This window comes from Xyrauchen texanus, chromosome 35 (genome assembly GCF_025860055.1).
Source record: "Xyrauchen texanus isolate HMW12.3.18 chromosome 35, RBS_HiC_50CHRs, whole genome shotgun sequence".
Taxonomy (NCBI): Eukaryota; Metazoa; Chordata; class Actinopteri; order Cypriniformes; family Catostomidae; genus Xyrauchen; species Xyrauchen texanus.
Genome location: NC_068310.1, coordinates 32,071,697 through 32,091,753, shown reverse-complemented (window position 1 = coordinate 32,091,753; position 20,057 = coordinate 32,071,697). Strand labels below are relative to the sequence as shown.

At 35.5% G+C, this 20,057-nt stretch overlaps 3 protein-coding genes across 3 annotated transcripts in view; all 3 read right to left on the bottom strand.

Annotated features, from left to right (window-relative positions):
• LOC127628401 (homeobox protein Hox-C1a-like) overlaps positions 1-6,334 on the bottom strand; it is a 100,590-nt gene extending 94,256 nt beyond the window's left edge. The window contains exon 1 of the transcript XR_007968659.1: positions 6,134-6,334. The gene's annotated coding sequence lies outside the window, so the exon portion shown is untranslated. The remainder of the gene's footprint in view (positions 1-6,133) is intronic.
• Positions 6,335-6,549: 215 nt separating this feature from the next.
• On the bottom strand, positions 6,550-11,961 carry LOC127628400 (homeobox protein Hox-C10a-like). Its single transcript, XM_052105124.1, has 2 exons — positions 9,397-11,961; positions 6,550-7,414 (listed from the first exon to the last, which is right to left on the bottom strand). The coding sequence occupies exons 1-2, from the start codon at positions 10,118-10,120 to the stop codon at positions 7,140-7,142; spliced, it is 999 nt and encodes a 332-aa protein (XP_051961084.1). The 5' UTR covers positions 10,121-11,961; the 3' UTR covers positions 6,550-7,139.
• A 3,763-nt stretch (positions 11,962-15,724) lies between these two features.
• LOC127628970 (homeobox protein Hox-C11a-like) lies at positions 15,725-19,328 on the bottom strand. Its single transcript, XM_052105970.1, has 2 exons — positions 18,022-19,328; positions 15,725-16,685 (listed from the first exon to the last, which is right to left on the bottom strand). The coding sequence occupies exons 1-2, from the start codon at positions 18,845-18,847 to the stop codon at positions 16,453-16,455; spliced, it is 1,059 nt and encodes a 352-aa protein (XP_051961930.1). The 5' UTR covers positions 18,848-19,328; the 3' UTR covers positions 15,725-16,452.
• Positions 19,329-20,057: the final 729 nt, after the last annotated feature.

Sequence of the window (20,057 nt, the reverse complement as noted above, 5' to 3'; positions counted from 1 at the left end):
AAATAGCTATTAAATCTCTTTGTTCTAATAAACATTAGGCAATTTATGTTATTTGTAGACCCGACCCAAATAAATAATGAGTGCCATTATACTCCACTCTTGCAGTTTTAAAACATCTAACTGAAGTGTACAACTCTCGATCCAGCAAAACAACGGAAAACAAAATAAAGAATGAGGTTTATAAAAATGTTTATTTTTTGGTAGGCCATCTATCGTTTCATTAACTGAATTGATATGTTCTATAGAAAGGCGTGGCCGCTTGTTGATAGCGTGAATCTGATTTCTACCTCAAATATATTATTTAATATTTTATATAGGCTACTCTGAAACAAACGTAAAACCTAATGCTAGAGCATGAATAATTTAAACCCTTGACACGAAGATTTTATTTATTTATTTATTGCGTATTGTGGGTATCAGCGCATCCTATTAAATTGTTACAATTGTTCAATAAAAAACCCCCTTAGGTTATGTGAAACATTCTCCAACTACTGGAAATAACGGTATGATATTTTTATAAAAACAGTGGCACAATGCAGCCAACAAGCCTTTAGCCTTGTTTTTTTATGGGGCGTGGTACCTGATACCAAGACTGCTTCTAACTATCTGTTGTATCAATGTCTGTTGTTCACTTGTGTTTTATAATTTCTTTAATGCATTTCTTAATAATATGTTCTGATATATTTCATGTTCATAATGTTAACTAACATTAACAGTTGATGTTGAGTATAACATATATATATATATAATATTTGTGTTAATAAAGGAAGAATCGCCTAAATCAGTTTGTATCCCCTGACTGTCTCATGCATGATACTTCCAGTAATAATTGTAATCTTTTATTCTCTGCTTTATATATTCTTTTAGTCAGTGAAGGTACTGTATAAAACGAATTAAATGTATTATCTGACTAACATGGAGTTTTTTTTTCACACTCGATTCCAACTTTCAATATATTTTCATACAATTTGCTGGTTTGCTTTCCCCCAAGACCGAGCAACATTTAATTTTAAAACGACTAAATTGAAAGTTAAGTAGTCGCTTTGATTAATTTATTCAAGAATTCATGTACACAATCATTGATAATGGTTATGTCGTGTTTTAAATAGGACAACAGGCTCTCACTCCTTCCTCTAAGTGTCCAAAAGTGCAATATAATGTTAGCTAATGTCCTGGTATTAAAGCTGTGCTGGGTGACTCAGGATAAAAATAAAACCCTGCAAAACACACGGCATATGCGCTAGCGATAGTCTGAGCTCATTAACTGTTCTATCTATCTAAACATTTGAGAACATCACAGATTTATACACATTTTTCTAAAACAAACCTGTTCATAGGCCATCGAGAATTACAAGTATAGCAATCGGTACATCTATAATTATTCTTTCCACAATGTATAGCTAAAACACAGCAAAATTAACGTTAATGTAGTAACATTTACAGATGTGAATTTTCACCCGTACTGCATAAACAATATATTTACAATATATACATACATTTCTCTTTTATTAACATAATTTAAGCCTTCAAATAGATTTAAACCACTATCAGGGTACTGCCATTTGAGAATCAGTACAGTACGCTGTCAGAGCTAATGCACTTTCTCTTAAGGGAATATCTAAACATACATTTCCAAATTATGTCTTATAAGACTGAAAATTACACTACTACTGATTTCACTTTGATGGACTGCAATATTTTAATGTTAGATCGCAAGATAACAGCTTGCACAAGTACACTTCAAAGTCAGCAGCAGGATGAAAAAGCATTCTCTTAAATAGTCCTTCATCCCAAGCCATGACATGTTTCTTCTGAAGAATGTTGAGCGTTGTTTTAATGTTGCTGCAGACCTGAAATGTCGTGTTGGGTGCACCACGACAGTATGGTGGTATGAATATAGGCTACCAGCTACATTTTATTTCATTACGATCCTATTCGTATGAACAAAATGGTAGGGTTTTGGGACTTTATGTGTGCCATGTATAACGTGCGGCCTTGAAATTTACAAATCTTAAATTAAAAAAAAAGAATTGCTTCTAAAAATAACTTCCACGGATCTCCTGAGTGAACTGTTAACACTGAATTGTCCCCATATATTTGCTCCTGTTATAAAGGGTTTAAATTTATATTTTTACAATATATTTGTGAAATGCTATAATACATGCATCTAATTAAAATAAAAGGTTTGTTTGTTTCAAGCTCTAGTTATGTTGTCTTTTTTATTGTTAGCCTATGATTATTATGTTGTACCTTTGTGAATCTTGTTATTTTATGAGAGAGAGAGAGAGAGAGAGAGAGAGAGAGAGAGAGAGAGAGAGAGAGAGAGAGAGAGAGAGAGAGAGAGAGAGAGAGAGATAGAGAGAGATTGTAGATAAATTGTGTAGTATGTCCTTTAGCGACGTATACACCACTTAAGCGACAGTACAAATTAAAATATGGTTGGTCTGTGAACTACAACTACAACTACAGCAACAAAGATGAATTTATAATGTGTCATTGGTCGGCCCAAGTATTCACACCATCTTGTGTATTAATACAGAACTTTTTGGCTGTACAATAAATTGATTTGTTGTGTTATTAAAACAGTATTGAACAAACACTTACCCTAAGGAAAAAAAAAACTTTATTTAGCATAGTGTCTTGGCTGGTGTGGCTAACAGTGCTTTGAAACTATTTTGCATTGGAACCCCTTATTTAGGTCTAGCCGCAGTCAGACCAGTTACAGTCAAACACGTAAACCAAATGCAATAAAGGCAAAGCGAAATGTAATATTCTCTTGCAGAATATAATATAACCTACGTTTCTATATCTGATGTAATTCAAAATGCTTATTCGTTCAAAATGTCAGTGTGTTCCTTCTCTGGCCTTTATATCTATTCGCTCCAATATACTAACTAAAAACAGCATAACATAACAATTTGAAATCAAAGAAGAAAAAACAATCTTGTCATGGCTGAATAAATAATTCCCATTATTCCTGGATGCTAACAAAAAATTAACTGAAGACCAACCAGCTTTCATAAATCATTTTATATTCCAGTCAAATACCTGGGCATTTGGCCATCCATTAACAATGTACATAAAAGTATTTTGCCATTGCTAATGCTTCTGTCTATTACAGTCTGGTACAATAAATGCGTTACACGTTTGGTAGTATGCTTTAAATGCAAGCTATGAACTGCATTTTTAAACATTTCAACATATAGTTTATATATTGAGTAGGAGTTGATGTTTTGATGTCCACCAATCCTTGGGCTATTTGCAGATATTGCCGCTATATCCGCATGCTAGGCGGCAGTGTCCTGTGGGGCCAATACGCGTGCTGTAAACTCTTTGTTGGTGACGCATTCCAGAGGAGAACCCCATTCACTCAACTGAATGAAAATGACTTTGGATTCCAGACTGTCTCCTCCTCCCGTCGCAGAACAGCTGAAGGCAGGGGAGGGGGTTAAGAAAACAAGCAGATATGGTGAAATCCAAAGGCTACTCTTCCATAAGAAAGACCAGTCGATCATGATGCCTTAGGCAAAAAAAATAAATAAATAAATAAATAAAATAAAAGAATATTGGCTTAATTACAGTAGCCCTATGACGTACAATACAGTTTTATGTAATTTCTCTTTAGAAGGCATTGCACTTTATTACTTTATAGCGTCAATAAAGGCTATAGATTTTACATAGTGATGTGAAGTAGCTCTTACTTCCATGTATGTAATTTAGTACCCATGCCTTTATTTAAAATTTGTTTTTAAAATATCCTGTTCTGACTATATAAGTGTCTCATTTGCCGGGTATCATTTTCAGACAAAACTGTATTGGCTTGTTCAATGGATGTCCTAAATCTGTTCAATGGGGGTTTTAAAACATTTTAGACATTAAGGCAAATTTTCCTGTAAACCTGATTTAAAACTAGATGTAATTTGAAAAAGCGCTATACAAATAAAAATGACTTAAATTGTTTTGGAGTACTCTATATACTATTTCCTTCAATTCGAGATCTGTGCGTCGTTTTACGTCGTTTAAACATACAAAAAATAAAATAAAAAAGACAGAGAGACAGACATACAAAAAGAAAGAAAGAAATAATGAATGAATGATAGAAAGAAAGAACGAAAGAACGAAAGACAGAAAATAAAAGAAAGAAATCACAGCATACATTATAAATTCAGAGAGGTAACCTAAAATGTGGTGATATGTATTAACTGGTGTATTCGTGTTACAATACTCACGTTATAATTTATTCAAGTTCTACAATATTTATTTAACATAACATAATCAACCTGACTTCATTAGTTTTCACCAACAAAAATAACATTTAATGGTCAACAATGGCTCCTTGAGGTAACTGCACAGTTTCACATTTTGCTGTTTCTTTTTTGTTTGCTTTTTAGGAAGCTACAGGTCAAGCATTGTTAGCCTTGGATACAGCTGCAGCAAGTGAAGTATGTGGTGGCAACGCTTTTAAAGTATTGTCTAGCTAGTACGGTTACTGACCACTAATAATGCTGATCCTACCATCACGATATGTATTATAATTATAATGTTTCATTTGTTATTTACAAATGTCAATTGAGATGAGGCGCTGGCAGGTTAAATGATGTGTTGCCCAGATGGAAAATGTGTAAAAGATAAATAAGGAGGAACACCTGATTCCAAACGAATAGTTTGGTTTTGTAATGATTGGTCACGTTGCTGAAAGAACAATATCAAAACCAGACAATGACAAAAATGTATAAAATGTGTAAATATGTTAAGTGTTTGACTTTTACATGTAGGCTACAAGCCTCTTTGCACGCACTTATAGAACTGAACATGTGGAGAGCAAAAATAATTTACATGAATCCATAGCTGATCCCCACCTGAACACGACAGTTAACAGAGGATTATAAAAATGGCATTTTAGGATTTAGAGCATATGTTGTTATATAATTATAATCATCTTTCATCTTTTTGTCTGTCTGTTGTCAGTTTGTGTCCTTTCCCAATTGTCCACCAATCCCTAAACCTTATATCTTATGCTCCCTTTTTCTGTTCCCTCTTTCGACTACAATCGCACTATTTCAGTCACTAACAATATAGTGTTGACAAAGTGGATAAAACCACTTGAGAATAGTTAGCAATTTAAGAATGAGCTATATTAAGGAACCGACAACTTTTCCCCATGATGTTTACAGTCCTTTCTCCCTCTGAGAGTCTAAATTCGCTTTTACAGCCCGACACATAAAGGCAAGCAAAGGAGAAAAAGAGCCCGCTGTGGCCATAATCGTTCAGTTCATTTACAATGCCATTTGCGAAGACTTCATTGCACAGGGTGTAATTTAACGGCAATTGTCGCCCTTGATGAAGACGAACTGACGTAATCAAGGCAGTTTCTTGTTGTCGAGCCAGGAAGCCAATCCCAACAACATGAAACTACCTAAACCACGCACCAGCTGTGCGTAACGGCGTTATCCAGAAGAGAAGACCAACATCAAACTCTGCACAGTTAAGTAAGGATTTTTTCCCCATTCCTCGGTGCTTTGAGTGTCAATGTAATGAAAGCTGGTCTGTGATGATTCTAGTTTTGCTGACAGTCCACCACTAGGTTGTTTTAATAATTAGCACAGAAAACTTAACAATTCTAGCAACCCGCATTAACATTTCGGACGCAAAGTGTCTTAAAACCAACATTTGAATTGTGTCACACTGACATCATTAAGATGCAAATATATGTAGATCTGCAACAAGAATAATATTGTCAAAAGAGATTCTTGTGGCTTTTTTCTTTTCTTTTTTTCTTCTCTCAGAGACCAAAATGCAGCCGAAGACAAACAGTTTTCTTAAAATTCCATTAGGAGAGAAATTGTCCTGCAGAGGCCTTACAGACACGTTATATTTATTATTTAACACATACTGCTATTTATAAGTCCACAACTTTAACTTATAAATGGAGGTGCATTATCTACAACAAACCTTTCTTATCAACCACTGTTAGTTGTACCAAGAGCAAAGTGCATATCTCAAGTCCTCAAAAAAGCAATTGTCGTTCAAATCAAAGCTGTTATCCAATTCAACCCTTTAAACGCAGAAGGTGTCGAGAATAACCTCACTCGAACTCAATCGAAAAAAACAAATAATGAAAACGCTTTCCTACCTTGAGTTTTCTACAGGGTCTGATAAACGTAGCCCATAGGATCCTCTCATTCATTCACTGATGTTGTAGTTCTTATCATTCATCCGTGTTCAGTCCATCGCATCATAGCGTTAAATTACTCCAAATTGGAAGTTCGTTCCAAAACAGCCAGACAGACCGCAGAGCGCGTCAGTGAGGCCAGCACATTGCAGTCCCGAGTATGTGAATTAGCCCTCCTCCACTCACCTTTTAATGCATTTTTACTGCAGCAGCACATTATATTTGCAGATCATAAAATCCACCCCCAGCGCTTTCCAGGACCGTCATGACATTACAATTTTATGACCTTGACTTACTGTGGTCACCTGGATAATATTTAAATCAACTTTATGGGTCTCCCACTCATATTGAAAGTCTCCTTCTACCTCTCTTCCCTGTCTTCACCAAAATGTCGCTTTGTCAACAGAGTCAAGAGAAAATAGGCAAGGGGAAGGATATACCAGGACATTAGATTTTACCATCCCCTGTTTTATTCATCAGCCTCTCGAGTTAAACATCAAAATGACAAATACACTTTTAGAGCAAAGCATGCAAAATACAGAGCACGCATTGTACTGGACAAGCGCACTGGCGGCTAATAAGCTAAGACATCAACATCTCATTCTAAAGATTCGGAGTTGAGGAGTTTAGTAATGCAAATCTATCACGAATATTTGCACCAAGCGTCCTTTCTTTTAATCCTCAACTGGCATATTTACAATGTTATTTGTGCAGTGTTTCTCAATGATAGGTTAGGTTCGAGTGTTGACTAAATTTATATTGTTTGCAAGAGGTTCCAGTTCTTTTAGCAATAAATGGCAGAGGCCAGCGTTTTACCCCAGTATGCTTTGCTATTTTGTATTGTATATGAGTCAGTATGTGAATAAATAGGAGACATTTTAGGGGAAAAGAGAGATGGGCAAAACGTGGGGAGACGAGAGACAGTATGCATTTGATTAATATTTATTTTGTCTGTTTTTTTTAGCCCTCAGTTGAAGCTATAGCCAGTTAGCTCCCGGACGCGACTTTCAGTGTTGAGCTTCTTTAGCTTCATCCTTCTGTTTTGGAACCAGATCTTGACCTGTCTGTCTGTGAGGTTGATACTCTTGCTGATCTCCAGACGGCGCTCTCGAGTCAAGTACATGTTGAACAAGAACTCTTTCTCTAGCTCAAGTGTCTGATGCTTTGTGTAGGGACATCTCTTCTTTCGTCCACTTTTCGCTTTTAGCCAATTTCCAGGTGCTTTCTCTAATTTATCCTCATCTGCAGAAGTAAAGAAAACACAATTGATAAACCGAATAATGAGTGCTAGTTAACAGCACTGACTGTGACGCTGCATTTACTTATTTGAACATAATATGTGCTAAAACACAAAACTTTATATCTCAAATGATTGTTTTTGTTAGAAGAATAAACATCATACATAAAGGTATATATTTTAAGTCTGTGGTTCTAATGGATTAATCTAAAATTGGCTCGTTCTTACGTTAAACTTCCTGGAGATGCCGTCCCCTCAGTTACCCAGATTGAACATGTCTGATATTTGCGTTGATACATGTTTGAATCATCATGCAACATTATTATCTGTATGGTCAGATTGATTTTTCAATTGAAGTGTCTATCAAATTTCCAGTTGTGTGGCTTCAATCCCTGCAAGCCATAATAATGCGTTTTTTTCCCCCACTGAAATGGTATGTCAAAGGTCCGTTCAAGGGAAAAAGGCAATATTCGTGTATATATATATATATATATATATATATATATATATATATATATATATATATATATATATATATATATATATATATATATATATATATAATTTAGCTCAAATCTGAAAGATTTAACCCATTTGAAACAAGTACGAATATATATAGGCTATATATATATAGGCTATATATATATATATATATATATATATATATATATATATATAGCCTATATATATTCGTACTTGTTTCAAATGGGTTAAATCTTTCAGATTTGGGCTAAATTTTAATACCAGGTATAAAACAGATATTTGAGCGAAGGGGACCATATATTTTATATATAGAATTAATGGGAGCAATTTAGTGCTAAGTTTGCAAAATTAAGATATTTAATCTATTTATAACTTGCTTAGTTACATCTTGCTCATTTTATACCACACATTCGTTCCATATTTCACATTAGTTTAAATTATATTCGATCGCTATTTTAAAACAATATCAAAACATGGGTAATTACAAAGGACGCATTTTATTATTTAATTAATAAAAAATTTAAAATAATATATTTAATATATAAACTTCAATACATCACCTTTAATTTAAACGTAAAATGCTCTTTCGTTAAATGTCTAAAAAAATGTATATATTTTCACGTCAAAGTAATTCTGTAGAAATCTGTACTACCTTTTTTGTTTGAAAAGTAATTCAAATTCAACCTAAAGAAAATTACTTTCACTCTCATTGATATCGCAGGCACAATACATGTATTATTTCTGGGGTCGTGTTAATGTATCGGTAGATACGCATCAGTGGGCATATTAACATTGCATTGCAAGGGTAGGGTTGCGAATAAAACCTGCAAATAAATAAATACATAAAAGAAAAAAAAAGATATATATTAAAGGCAACTGTCTAAATTAAAATTCAATGTGGATGAAAATATTTTCTACAGGAGATTTCCTTAAGTGTAAAACTATTGCGGGTAAACCATACGACTGTGAGCTACCGACTGGGCGTAATAAAAGTATTTTTAATGCAATTAATGTGCATTGTTTTAATGCAATTTAATGTGTATTGTTTTGTTTTGCTCTGCTGTTCTTGAATGGATGTGTATAGGAGCGCATTCAATTCGCTGTGTTAGCTTAATTTTTGTCTCTCTATGATCCTGCCAAAACAATTTTAAATACGAAAAAAAAAAAAAAAATGATTCTATTAATGATTCCTTTTAATTGCCTTCTGTTATTTTACTTTAACAAAAAAAATTAAGAATTAAGAACTCATCTAGGCCTGTAAGTGACACAGTTTTAAGATGTTAATAGGGCCTGACCAGTCGTCGGTGCAACAAGCTCTTCCATTTTTATGTGTAACTTGGTTGTCAGTTCACATGTTGTACAAACAAGAAAGCGCATTCTAATTGTGCGTGCGTGCGTGCGTGGGTGCGTGCGTGTGTGTGTGTGTGTGTGTGTGTGTGTGTATCTGTACGCGCGTGTGTGTTTGTGTGTGTGTGGCAGAGAGAGAAGGAAATTATTGTATCACCTTTCAGTTCGCTCTCGGAATCGTCGGTACAACAACTGTATGTTTTTGAGACACTCTCCTCTTTTCTAGACTGTTTCTTATCCACGTCGTCCTCCTGCGTATTCCCTTCCTCGTCTTCTTTGTTGGTTTTGACATATGGTTCCCGAGCTATAGCCTCTTCTGGCGTTGCTATTCTGGGTATTGGGTTGAAGTCCGAGCCGAACTCATCTCCGTGGCGGCCCCTTTCACTGGTGTACACCTGGCTCCGTTGGAAATAATCGGGAGTGGAGACGGTGCTTTGATTCGGGTGGCTGCTATTGTCTCCCAGACGGATGTAGGTGGATTTCTCCTTAGCGCTGTCGATATCAGTCTGGTAAAGACAAGGGATCGCTTCCTCCTTCACACTACTAGCAGCTGGAAATGAGCATGGGTGCAAAGGCTGGGCAACAGGTTGAGAGCCTCTGTAAGTTTTAGAGCCTGCAGTCCAAGTGTCCCGCTGAGACAGGTAATGCGAATGCTGGTAACTGCTGAGATGCATCCCACTCGGTTGCAGCTCATCCCGTTTGGAGAGTGGGGTTCCAACAATGCCAAAACTACCCATCATCATGGAACAACCATATTCTACAGACGTTTGCATATACATTCCAGAGTTAGTGGAAAATCCCTCACCTCTGTAAGGAGATGTTCCTCCCACCAGCGAGTCCATCAGGAATGTGTTGGCTGCCATGTTGTTCGGGCATGACATTTTGTTACTAAGCTAGTTTTTTCTTTTGCTTTAAAAAAATCTCCTTTATGTTGAAGACAAGAAGATAAGGACAGTAGGACGCTGACATCTTTTGGGGGGGCGAAAAATATCAGCAACATAATTATAGATTCAAGGCGCCTTGTCATGTGATTTTCAGACCAATCGGCTTTTGAAAGTGGCCTTGATGCGCCAGACCGTCCTGACGTCACTGGGGTCAAGTTGGTGAATTTATGTGGAACAGCATGGAGCAATAGCGCCATCTAGCCGATTTTTTACGGATAAGGAACCCAATAACAGAACAAAGAACAATCGTTTTCTCCAAAAAAAAAAAACAGTTAAGTTTCTTTTGAGGCTGCAAAATGAGCACGAAAGCGAGGCAAGTAAATTAAACACTTCATTAAATGAAAGGCAAATATTAAGCTTAGTAAATATGTCAACAAAGATGGTCACACAATTTACAGGACAGTAGATGTAGGCCATATTTTGACAATGTAATTTTATGGAAACGGCATGTTATTGAGACGTTGTATACTGCCCCATTTGTCTGACACTACTTAATCCCTTTTATTTATAAATGGTTATTAGTTTTTTAGCTGTATTGCAAAGTCCATTTACCGTTTTAAAAATAAATAAATTAATATGTTATGGTATATTGCTGTTTTACGGATGCGTGTTTTATGGTGTGACCGTTTTTGTTTTTGCGTATAAACGTACGCCTTTGTATTTTGACAAAGTAAGAACATTTTAGGTATTTAGGTATATTTTTCTGTTTAGGCTCTCCGGAAAAATTGAAACAATAGTATTTGTTTGCCTTATCAAATAGCACAGAACATGTCAAGTTGCGTATACATCTGTTAAATATCCAGTCTTTCGCTTTTGTTCGTTAAGAAGATGGGGCTCTGTTTTGTCGCAGCGATTCACTTTGTTCATTGAAACTGCATTTGTGACCTTCATTATCAAATAAAAATAGAACAGAGTGACAGTCTTAACAGAGCAAACTGCATGCCATTGTGAATTAACAAAACGAGCATTTGCTTGTTAACGTTAGCTGCCTAAAATTTACTTTAAAATTTTCTCGGACAGATAAATAAATATCCAGCCTGTTCATAACACTGACAAATGTCCACTCATTTTCTGTCGTGCCTCGTAATACATAATTTGTCTCACATGTCGCACATTTCAACCAACAATAAAAAAAAGTGTTTGCATTCTAGAAACTTCACATTTCTTCTACAAGAGTTTGAGAATTACGTGGCCGCATAGTTTGTCCGTTTTATAAAACCGACGAACAGTCTGCATACCATTTTGGCAAATTTCACAAATTAGTTTGAGAAATGAAAATACACTAAATGTAGGCTGATAAATAAACGCGTAGGTCTATAACTTCACGTACTATATTCACCAAATTTTAGTCTACTTATACATAAAAGTTTGTATAAAAACGTACACAAAATAGCCGTACCCTATTTCAATTTAAATTAAAGTGTTTTTTTGCATTTCTTCTTGCTTTACCTTACATGCACCAACTAAAAAGTCAGTGCCCGTGACCCAGCGTGAATCACGGGGGATTGTTCTGATTGGTCTGTTCATTTGTCTATCACTTTGCCTTCTCGCTAAGACCTTTCTAGGGATTTCTCTTCATCTAAATCATGCCAGGATGTTTCTATTGACTTGCATGTTTGATATCTTTTTTTTATTATTATCTTACTCAAACTTTTGTAATTTCATATTCATTGACAATCAATATGAGCATTATTTTGCCTTTCATTTTCACAAATATTTAAAATGGTTTTATTTTTACCAGTAGCTGCACACACTGGGTTTTTCTTCATGAAGGACAATTTCTTAGTGAACTGCACAATTTTCAAACTATTATACAAATATACATATATCAGTGAACGTATTTAATTCAATTTGAATTACTTGTTTTTCTGTTTTTATTTATATTGAAATGTCTTTGCATCTGAACTCTTCATAAATTCTGCATAATGTCGGAATGCTCAGACGGTGAATATGTGTATAGTCAATGGTAAATGCAAACCTGGTATTTAGAACAAAATTACAGAAGTGTCTTAGTAAATTAATGCCCACCACCCTCACTCGACCAGTGACTTTCTGATTCCAGATGTCAGTATGTTAAGTTATTCCAAAAGATGCATTTACATATTAAAATATTATTTTAGATTTGGTCAGTTGGATGTCTAGAAACAACGAAAAGGGAAATTAAAACGTAAAATACTTGTACATTGTTTATTATTAGTAGTATTATATTAAAGTGTTACTGCTTTATTCAGCAAATCATTGTTTACTTTCACTTCACTAACTTCAATTAATAGGCCCTTGTGTTTTAATAGAAATAAAGAACAGAAAATTAATGGTTCCTTTGCTACTTGTAATGTTTTCAATACAGCTCACTTCATATGGTGAAGAAAATTAGACCCGTGCTGTTTTATTGTACGCTCTTGGAATTCTACTTCTCTCTTTTTGCAGATATTTGTGCGTGTGTTTATGCCGACAAGAAAACAAGAAAAGGATCCGAGCCTTAGCAATAAGATTAATCTCAAACATCCCCTTAACTTCGAGTTACGTGTGTGATATTAAAGAAGTTAACATCTAGCTTGAGTTGCTGTAACGCATAAAAAATTTCGATTACACTTTCCGTTTTTTTACGCACCCACATATCCTAGCGCAACATTTGTGTTATTTACACAAAACAAGGTAGTATATATAACAGTAAAATATATACTTTCTTCTTAGGTTACATTTTTATAACCATTTTCCAAATTGTATTAAAGGTTTTACATTTGTCTAATGTTTTTATTTTTGGTTATCACTGGTTGTGTTTCCTGGAACGAATATGTTTGTATTTCGAGCAGGTAAGGATTTCTGATCGTTAAGGGTCATTACATGTGTATAATAAATAAAAGTCGTCAAACCGACTTTCAACTCTTTGGAATCCCTGAAGACTTTGGAAAGAGGAATGCAACACATACGATTTTACCTGGTATAGGCCTGTAAGCCTGTTGTGTTTAATTGGAGTATAAACAGTTTCTGTTTTGTAACTGAAACCCATAAAGTATATTTCAAGTTTGAAGCAACCTGCTTTTTTAGCCGTTTTCCCTCAAAATACAGACATCCACCCGCAGAGCTCTGTAGATTATTGTAGATTCATGTAATGTTTTAAAGGACATTTATAAATCAGAGAGTGGTGATCGGAAAGCACATCAGCATTCTATTAAATTTTAATATCACTAAAGATCATACAAAAGACTAGCGGGCACCAGTGGTGACGGAATTTACAGCTTTTCATCACATACAGGAAAGCGGAAGTAAGTATAGCCCTGCAATGAGTGTTAAATAGCCTTTGTCCAAAGTCCACACCTGCACGGTTTAGGTCACAAACAACGAGAACAAAGATCAATGAATCTTTTAGTCCACTCACATCGAAAACTGCGTATGTTGTCATAATGTGAGGTTAACGAGTGTTTTGTAAAGGTTTAATTGTATCAGGCTCCTCATTGTTATATACAGTGAAGTGAGTGTTATTTGATAATGAAAGTTCTTGGAATCCAGATGTGAAAATGTTTGAGATTAATCACTAAAGTCTGTAATTACACTTCAATTCCATACATATTTTTGCTAGTTATATATTGTAGGCTATAACTAATATTTATTATTAAATATTAGTTTCATTTTGGTGAAACCTATGTAAAACTGAAATTTAGTTTATATTTTTATCTGAGAGGAATTCAGTTCAAAGTCTTTTATACTGATGTCTTTGAAGCCTTGAAGTTTTCCCTTTGCCGTTAGCTAAAAGCGCAGTCGAAAGTGTCTTTCCGGTAGTCTAATCGAAATAATTGCTTTGGCCACACAACAGAATGTGTATAAAAACACCATAACATTTTTTTTTGAAAGTCACATTTTATCAGTCAAAGGATTCCACGGTCTAATTTTCGCCTTCATGTTTTTTGTTTTTTTGTTTTATGTCTACCTGCAGAAAGGACGAACTGCATCTCTAGCGAATCGATTGGACCTTCCAAGATCCTACTCGCAGTGTGGCAATACTGAAAGGAATTCAGCACTGTCACGTCATTGAGCCAGGGCCAAGGTTGGTGGGCGTGACCAGAGAAGTCTTCTAGCCTTGATCCTAGGCTAAGCCTTCCCATTTTTCTTCCACGGTTCTACAAGCAAATATCAGTGGCAACGAACTAAGTGCAACACACACACACAGACGTAGGCAGTCTCTGTATTTGGAATTCACATGAAGGACTCTGCTGTATGAGTTAATACAAGTAAACGTGTTTATATCTCGTTAATAAACCAGTACTCTGATTCAGTGTGCAAAGTACCTTCTTCACATATATTTTTCAAATTCAAGAATGTGAAATATTTAAATATATGTTCTGCCTGAAAGAACAAGGCGATGAAGTTTTTGCTTACAAAAACTCACAACCAACCGATTTTAAGGGCCCAAGAACATGCAAAAATGTCATTAAATATCTCATGCATGAAGATATTACATTTTACAGGGTCAATAAAATGTATTTAATGGGAGTGCTAAAGCTGGAAAAGTTACCTGCTGTAGTTTAATGTGTGAGCTCAAAGTGTTGCGTCTTAGACATTCCTTGATTCTTTTCTCAATTGCTCTGATTGGTTCTGTCCTGTTCACCAGGTTTCCTGACTAAAGGGTCTCCTTGATTCCGCTTTATTGTAATGGGGTAAAGGTGAAGTCCTTGACTTTATTGAAGTTCAAAGACAACTTTTAATTATATAGTTTCTTCATACACACTAGTGCCAACAGACCCACAGGCCCACATTATGAGCCCATATGTTGTGAAAAAATTCATGCAGAGTGATCACACACGTGGGGACAACATGTCGTCCCCCCACACACACACACACACACTCCAAAAATATTCAGCTCATGTATCTTGTCTTTTATAAGAAGAGAAGTGTGCAGAACTGTGAAAGTGAAGGGGTTGTGTATATCCATATGACAGTAAGGGACGATTTCACGGGATGTTCCTTGCACCTATGGGCTATTAGTGTTTTTTAAACGTGTCTCAGTATTTTGTTCTAGCCGGACTTTCTTGTTTACTATTTACTGCGGAAGTAAACATTCCCTCGAACAGACGGTCATTAAGTCAGAAAAAAGGCAATTTAGGACACTGGCTTTATTGCAGTGTCTAGACTACAAGAGTGGCGATTCCATTTAGTAGGTACTAAAAGAAGTTACCAAAATTCTCCCTGATTCTCTCACGTGTTCAAAAGCGATGCATCCTTTTCGTGGCCACGTTTTTGGCCTTTTTGCTTATATACAAATTCCTTTGTAAAATTCATTTTTTTCTTAATCCCGCACCCAGATGCAACTGCAGAATAACAGGTATATCTTAATATTGATATCCACTCGTGTGTGAAACGTCTTAGTGAGACAGAGAGAGAGAGAGAGCTCATCAATTAGCAGTGATTTTGTGCATTTCCTTAGTTTCTGCATTGTCACAAATTCCCAAACGTTTTATTTAACTATAGAGGGTACAATAAGAATATTTGTGTTTCAGTGCTTTGAAATCCAGTCAGAGTTGAAATGTAACAGTTTTTCCATGATTAGTGTTTATTTCTGATTAATATGTGCAGGACCATTCTGATAGCTGGGCTTTTCCTCCATAAAACAGGAGAACTTCGGGCGTACAGCAAGACTGTAAATAATTTAAAGAAACAAATAACAAAGCTCATAACGTTGCAAAGGCAATGTAAAGAAAAATAGCAGCAGGGATAGGGTGATGATACTCAAAATAACATTATATTTACATTCACGAATGCACATTGCATACTTTCTGTACAAGCAATAGATTATTACAGATTTTATAATTCACAGTTCTAAAAGGTGAAAATGTAAAAATGTATGACATCTCCAGGTTCGAGCCAGAGTCAAGTGTTTTTTAATTTACATATATACAAACAGAAATGCATAACGGTAAAATGTTACAATATATTATAGTAGGCTATTTTGTGACCATTTTCAAATTAAGGTTTTTATAATTTTACGTCAAAGACGTGACATGCACATATTTTTTTTTTTTTACTTCAGTTAGTGAAACACAAACTAGAAATGCCAGTTTAATTGGACACTTATTAAATTATTTTTCTCTGCCTCTCCTCTCCTTCTATCATTTCTATCCTGTTTCCAATGGCTGAAAATGCTGAGAACACTTGAGTACTGTTGCTGTCCTTTATAACACCCTATTATTATAGTTTAAGTAGATTGAGAATATTTATACATATGTATTTAGTGTTTGCTGAAATATAAAATAAAAGGAAACGCGTTTCAACAATTACAGCAACGGATTCCCAGAGAAATACTGCAAGCGATCTCTGCTTAATTTCTTTTCTTTCATTCTACGATTTTGAAACCATATTTTGACTTGTCTGTCGGTGAGGTTCAACATTCTGGACAGCTGCAGCCGTTTCTCCTTGTTGATGTAAACGTTAAAGAAAAATTCTCGCTCCAGTTCTCGAATCTGAAACTTGGAGTATGGACACCTCTTCTTTCTTGTGCGCGGGGTACCTTGGAATAATGAAAGGAGAAAAAACATCTTAAATGATTACCTTATAATACAACTGTCTTATTTCTGAGAAAAAAAATAGAATGCGATGGGATGTTCTTCAATACACAACGCATTTTTTGTTCGACCGATAGACTAGAATCATTAATCAGGAGTCTTGGAGGAAACAGACCCAACTGTGTGTCAATCCGATGCAAAACTATAGCCTCAATGACCATGTATAAATTGTATAATAAATGCTAAATATAACTAACCATATAAAATAGCATTTTAAACCCTATAAAATCGTCTTCTGTGGGCAAAAATCAACTGCATGTTTTTTATCTTTTGACCTCGATATGTTTTTTGTCTGTCCATCAATATTTCCTTCAGTGTCAGATAAATAAAGTTGAATAAATGAGCTGAATTTACTTTTCTTAAATTAAAGAACCCTTGACCATCAACACAGGAAAGTTTGCGTTTTGTGTAAATACTCTTAATTGTACAAACATCTCCATCTGACTGTGGGCCTAAGGTACCGTCTTCTGTGAATGAACGTGACTAGCATATCCTCTATAAAAAAAAAACATAAACTATCCCTTTTTTTAATTATTATAATAATAATGATAAGTCTGATTGGTGTTTCGTCTTTGTGACGTTTCAATTAGGAGAAATCCTCTAAAAAGAGTTTATTTTATGTCAAATTAGTTTGAAATGCATGCGTTGGATAGATAGATAGATAGATAGATAGATAGATAGATAGATAGATAGATAGATAGATAGATAGATAGATAGATAGATAGATAGATAGATAGATAGATAGATAGATAGATAGATAGATAGATAGATAGATAGATAATCTATCTGCTAACAATCCTATTAACAATATTTACCAGCAGGACCACTAACATCATGGCCATTAACTATATACATCAACCCCACGGTAACTCAAGTCACAGCACATTTAAAAGCTAATAAGGGCTAAGCTAGTTTGCATTCAAGCTGATAAAACTAAAACACAGTATGCTAAAAGTAATGTTCTGCTCAATTGATTTTTACCCCCGACAGCTAAACGAGAAAATCCCCTGAAATGCTCAACGCAAGTTCATGATCAAAGTTAGCATTTGTCACAATAGCGCGCTCTTAAAATTTCACAGACTCTGGGATAGTAGCGTCTGTGTATAACATCCTTTTTTTTCAAAGCGCTTTCCCATCGTAAAAAATATTTTCGTTGGAGGAAAGAGCTTTGTAGGTTATAATAAAATCTTTTGAATGCTTATAAAACTTCACATAAAATCTGACCGACAAAACACCGGGCTAGTCCCTTAACCTTTCCCCATTTACAGCTTCGGTACCTACTCGAGTGGCTGCTCTTGCTCGCGTTCCCATCCTTAGTTGCTGCTGAAGTACATGAGCCCGAATTTGTATTTTCCTCCTCAGCTTCTGGGTCCCTTTCTGGCTCCTGCCCTGCAGAAACAGTTGCGGGTTGCTGGGTTGAAGTCTCTAATTTGTCTATCTCGCTCTTTTGTAAACAATGATCTGACTGACTGTCCGTGCTAGAATACGCGGTTTCAAAAAAGCGGTCAAAACCTTGAGGAAGAACGTTATTTTTCCCTACGCCGGCGTAGAAACCGGTAGAGGGGTGGTTATAGTTCGGATGATGCTGGTTGTGGTGGTGGCTGTACACACTCTCGTTTTTCATGAGCATTTCTGTCATGGTGGATGACGGAAGACCGTCTCTATGCACCAAGTCTTCTCCAGAGTAGCAAGATGCATAGTTGGTTCTGTGGTGCCATTTGCTGGACGGGTCGAGACCATAAGAAACATCTCGCACCGGTTGCACTTGAGATAGATTTGTGGAATAGGGGTATGTGATTTGCCGAGAGGGGCCCTGTGGAAGGAACGAAGAGACGGCGGAAAATTCTGGAACGTAGTAGGTGCAGCTGGGGAGGTAGATGTTAGAGGCACAGCCTGTCCTGTCCCCAAACTCGGACGTCCGGTCTTTACGCGTCTGGGAGCAGAAGTTGCCCAGATTTACCGAGTTAAACATCTTTCCCCTGTAGTCTGTGCCACAGATATGATGTTTTGGATTCGAGCTGCAGAAGGAGAAAATTTGGGAAGGCGAGATGACGCGCAATCCGTCTAAGTCGCCCCGTAACACGTGATCGAAAGTAGATATTGTCATATATCAATTTGGAACACATGGATGCGTAGGAGTGGTTCAGTTGGGTAAGATCTGTGAGATTTAAACGATTAATTTTCAAATCATGCAAGACTATGCTGTAAAAATGTTTTAATAGATTACGACTGTTTTAAGAATTAAGGAAGTATTTTCTATTCGTTAGTGTGTATGTTAGAGCCTGCACACGGAGTAATTCAGATTTTATGAGTTTGAGGTAAGACATTTTGTTTAATGTATTTTGTGATGTATGTATGTACTAATCTATGTTTTTCGAGTGTGACAAAACGATTAAATTTAAAATAATAACATTTAATTTTTTGAATGGTATGATCTTTTATTGTAGTGTTGATTACGCTGTTAGTAGTCAAGGCTCGGGCTCCAGGTTTGCTTATTTACAGTATATATATTTTTATAAGGTTCCATGTCACATTATAGTTTGTAAGCATTTCAAATATATATATGGTTGGAAAAGCAAATATGCCTTATATATGTCATGTGCCAGCTCCACCTAATTCTTGAATGTACTGTACATATGGAACATTTGAGAGTTTTTTGTTTTGGTGAGATGAAGAAAATGCCGATTACTTGTTTAGACATGTTTCCGTTTTAAAATAGATCAAAGTAAAACATTTTATTTTCTAAACAAGGAAGTACATCTGATTTTCTTCAAGATTATGTGTTTTGATGTATCAGCGAAATACATAGCTTTTAACGATGGCAATGTGCATTAAGGATGATTTCACCCTGTATGTAAAAAAATGTCTTGTATCAAATGAAACGATTAAATAAAATGATGTGGAACATGCATTTGTGTTCGGCCTTTCTTACACCTGAGGACGCCAACATGTGGCTTTAAACTTGTGGAAAGAGTATATAAAAAGATATATTTTAAGATATTCAAAAATATTTTACAAATCTGTGACAAGACCTGTTTGAGGCAAAACATACAATAAAATTGCAATATATACCCTCTATCGCCCATCATATTACCCCCTTTTTAGGAGGGGGGTATTTTTGTTTCATTGAACTCCTTAGAGCTCTGTAAAACATATCTTCACCTGGTAACACTCAAAATTATTATGAAATCAAATTCGTGAAAAAGCCTTACTTTTGCAAACACAAGACGTTCTGATGAATTTAACATTGAGCAATCTAAACATTTGTCTAACGCGGACAATGATTTTTAATGAAACCTTAGTTCATGTACAAATAT

Coding starts and splice junctions, on each gene's coding strand:
- LOC127628400 (XM_052105124.1), bottom strand. CDS start 10,120: ATGTCATGCCCGAACAACATGGCAGCCAACACATTCCTGATGGACTCG. Junction 7,415..9,396: donor TTCCGAGAGCGAACTGAAAG/GTGATACAATAA, acceptor TTACTTCTGCAG/ATGAGGATAAATTAGAGAAA.
- LOC127628970 (XM_052105970.1), bottom strand. CDS start 18,847: ATGACAATATCTACTTTCGATCACGTGTTACGGGGCGACTTAGACGGA. Junction 16,686..18,021: donor GAGCAAGAGCAGCCACTCGA/GTAGGTACCGAA, acceptor CATTATTCCAAG/GTACCCCGCGCACAAGAAAG.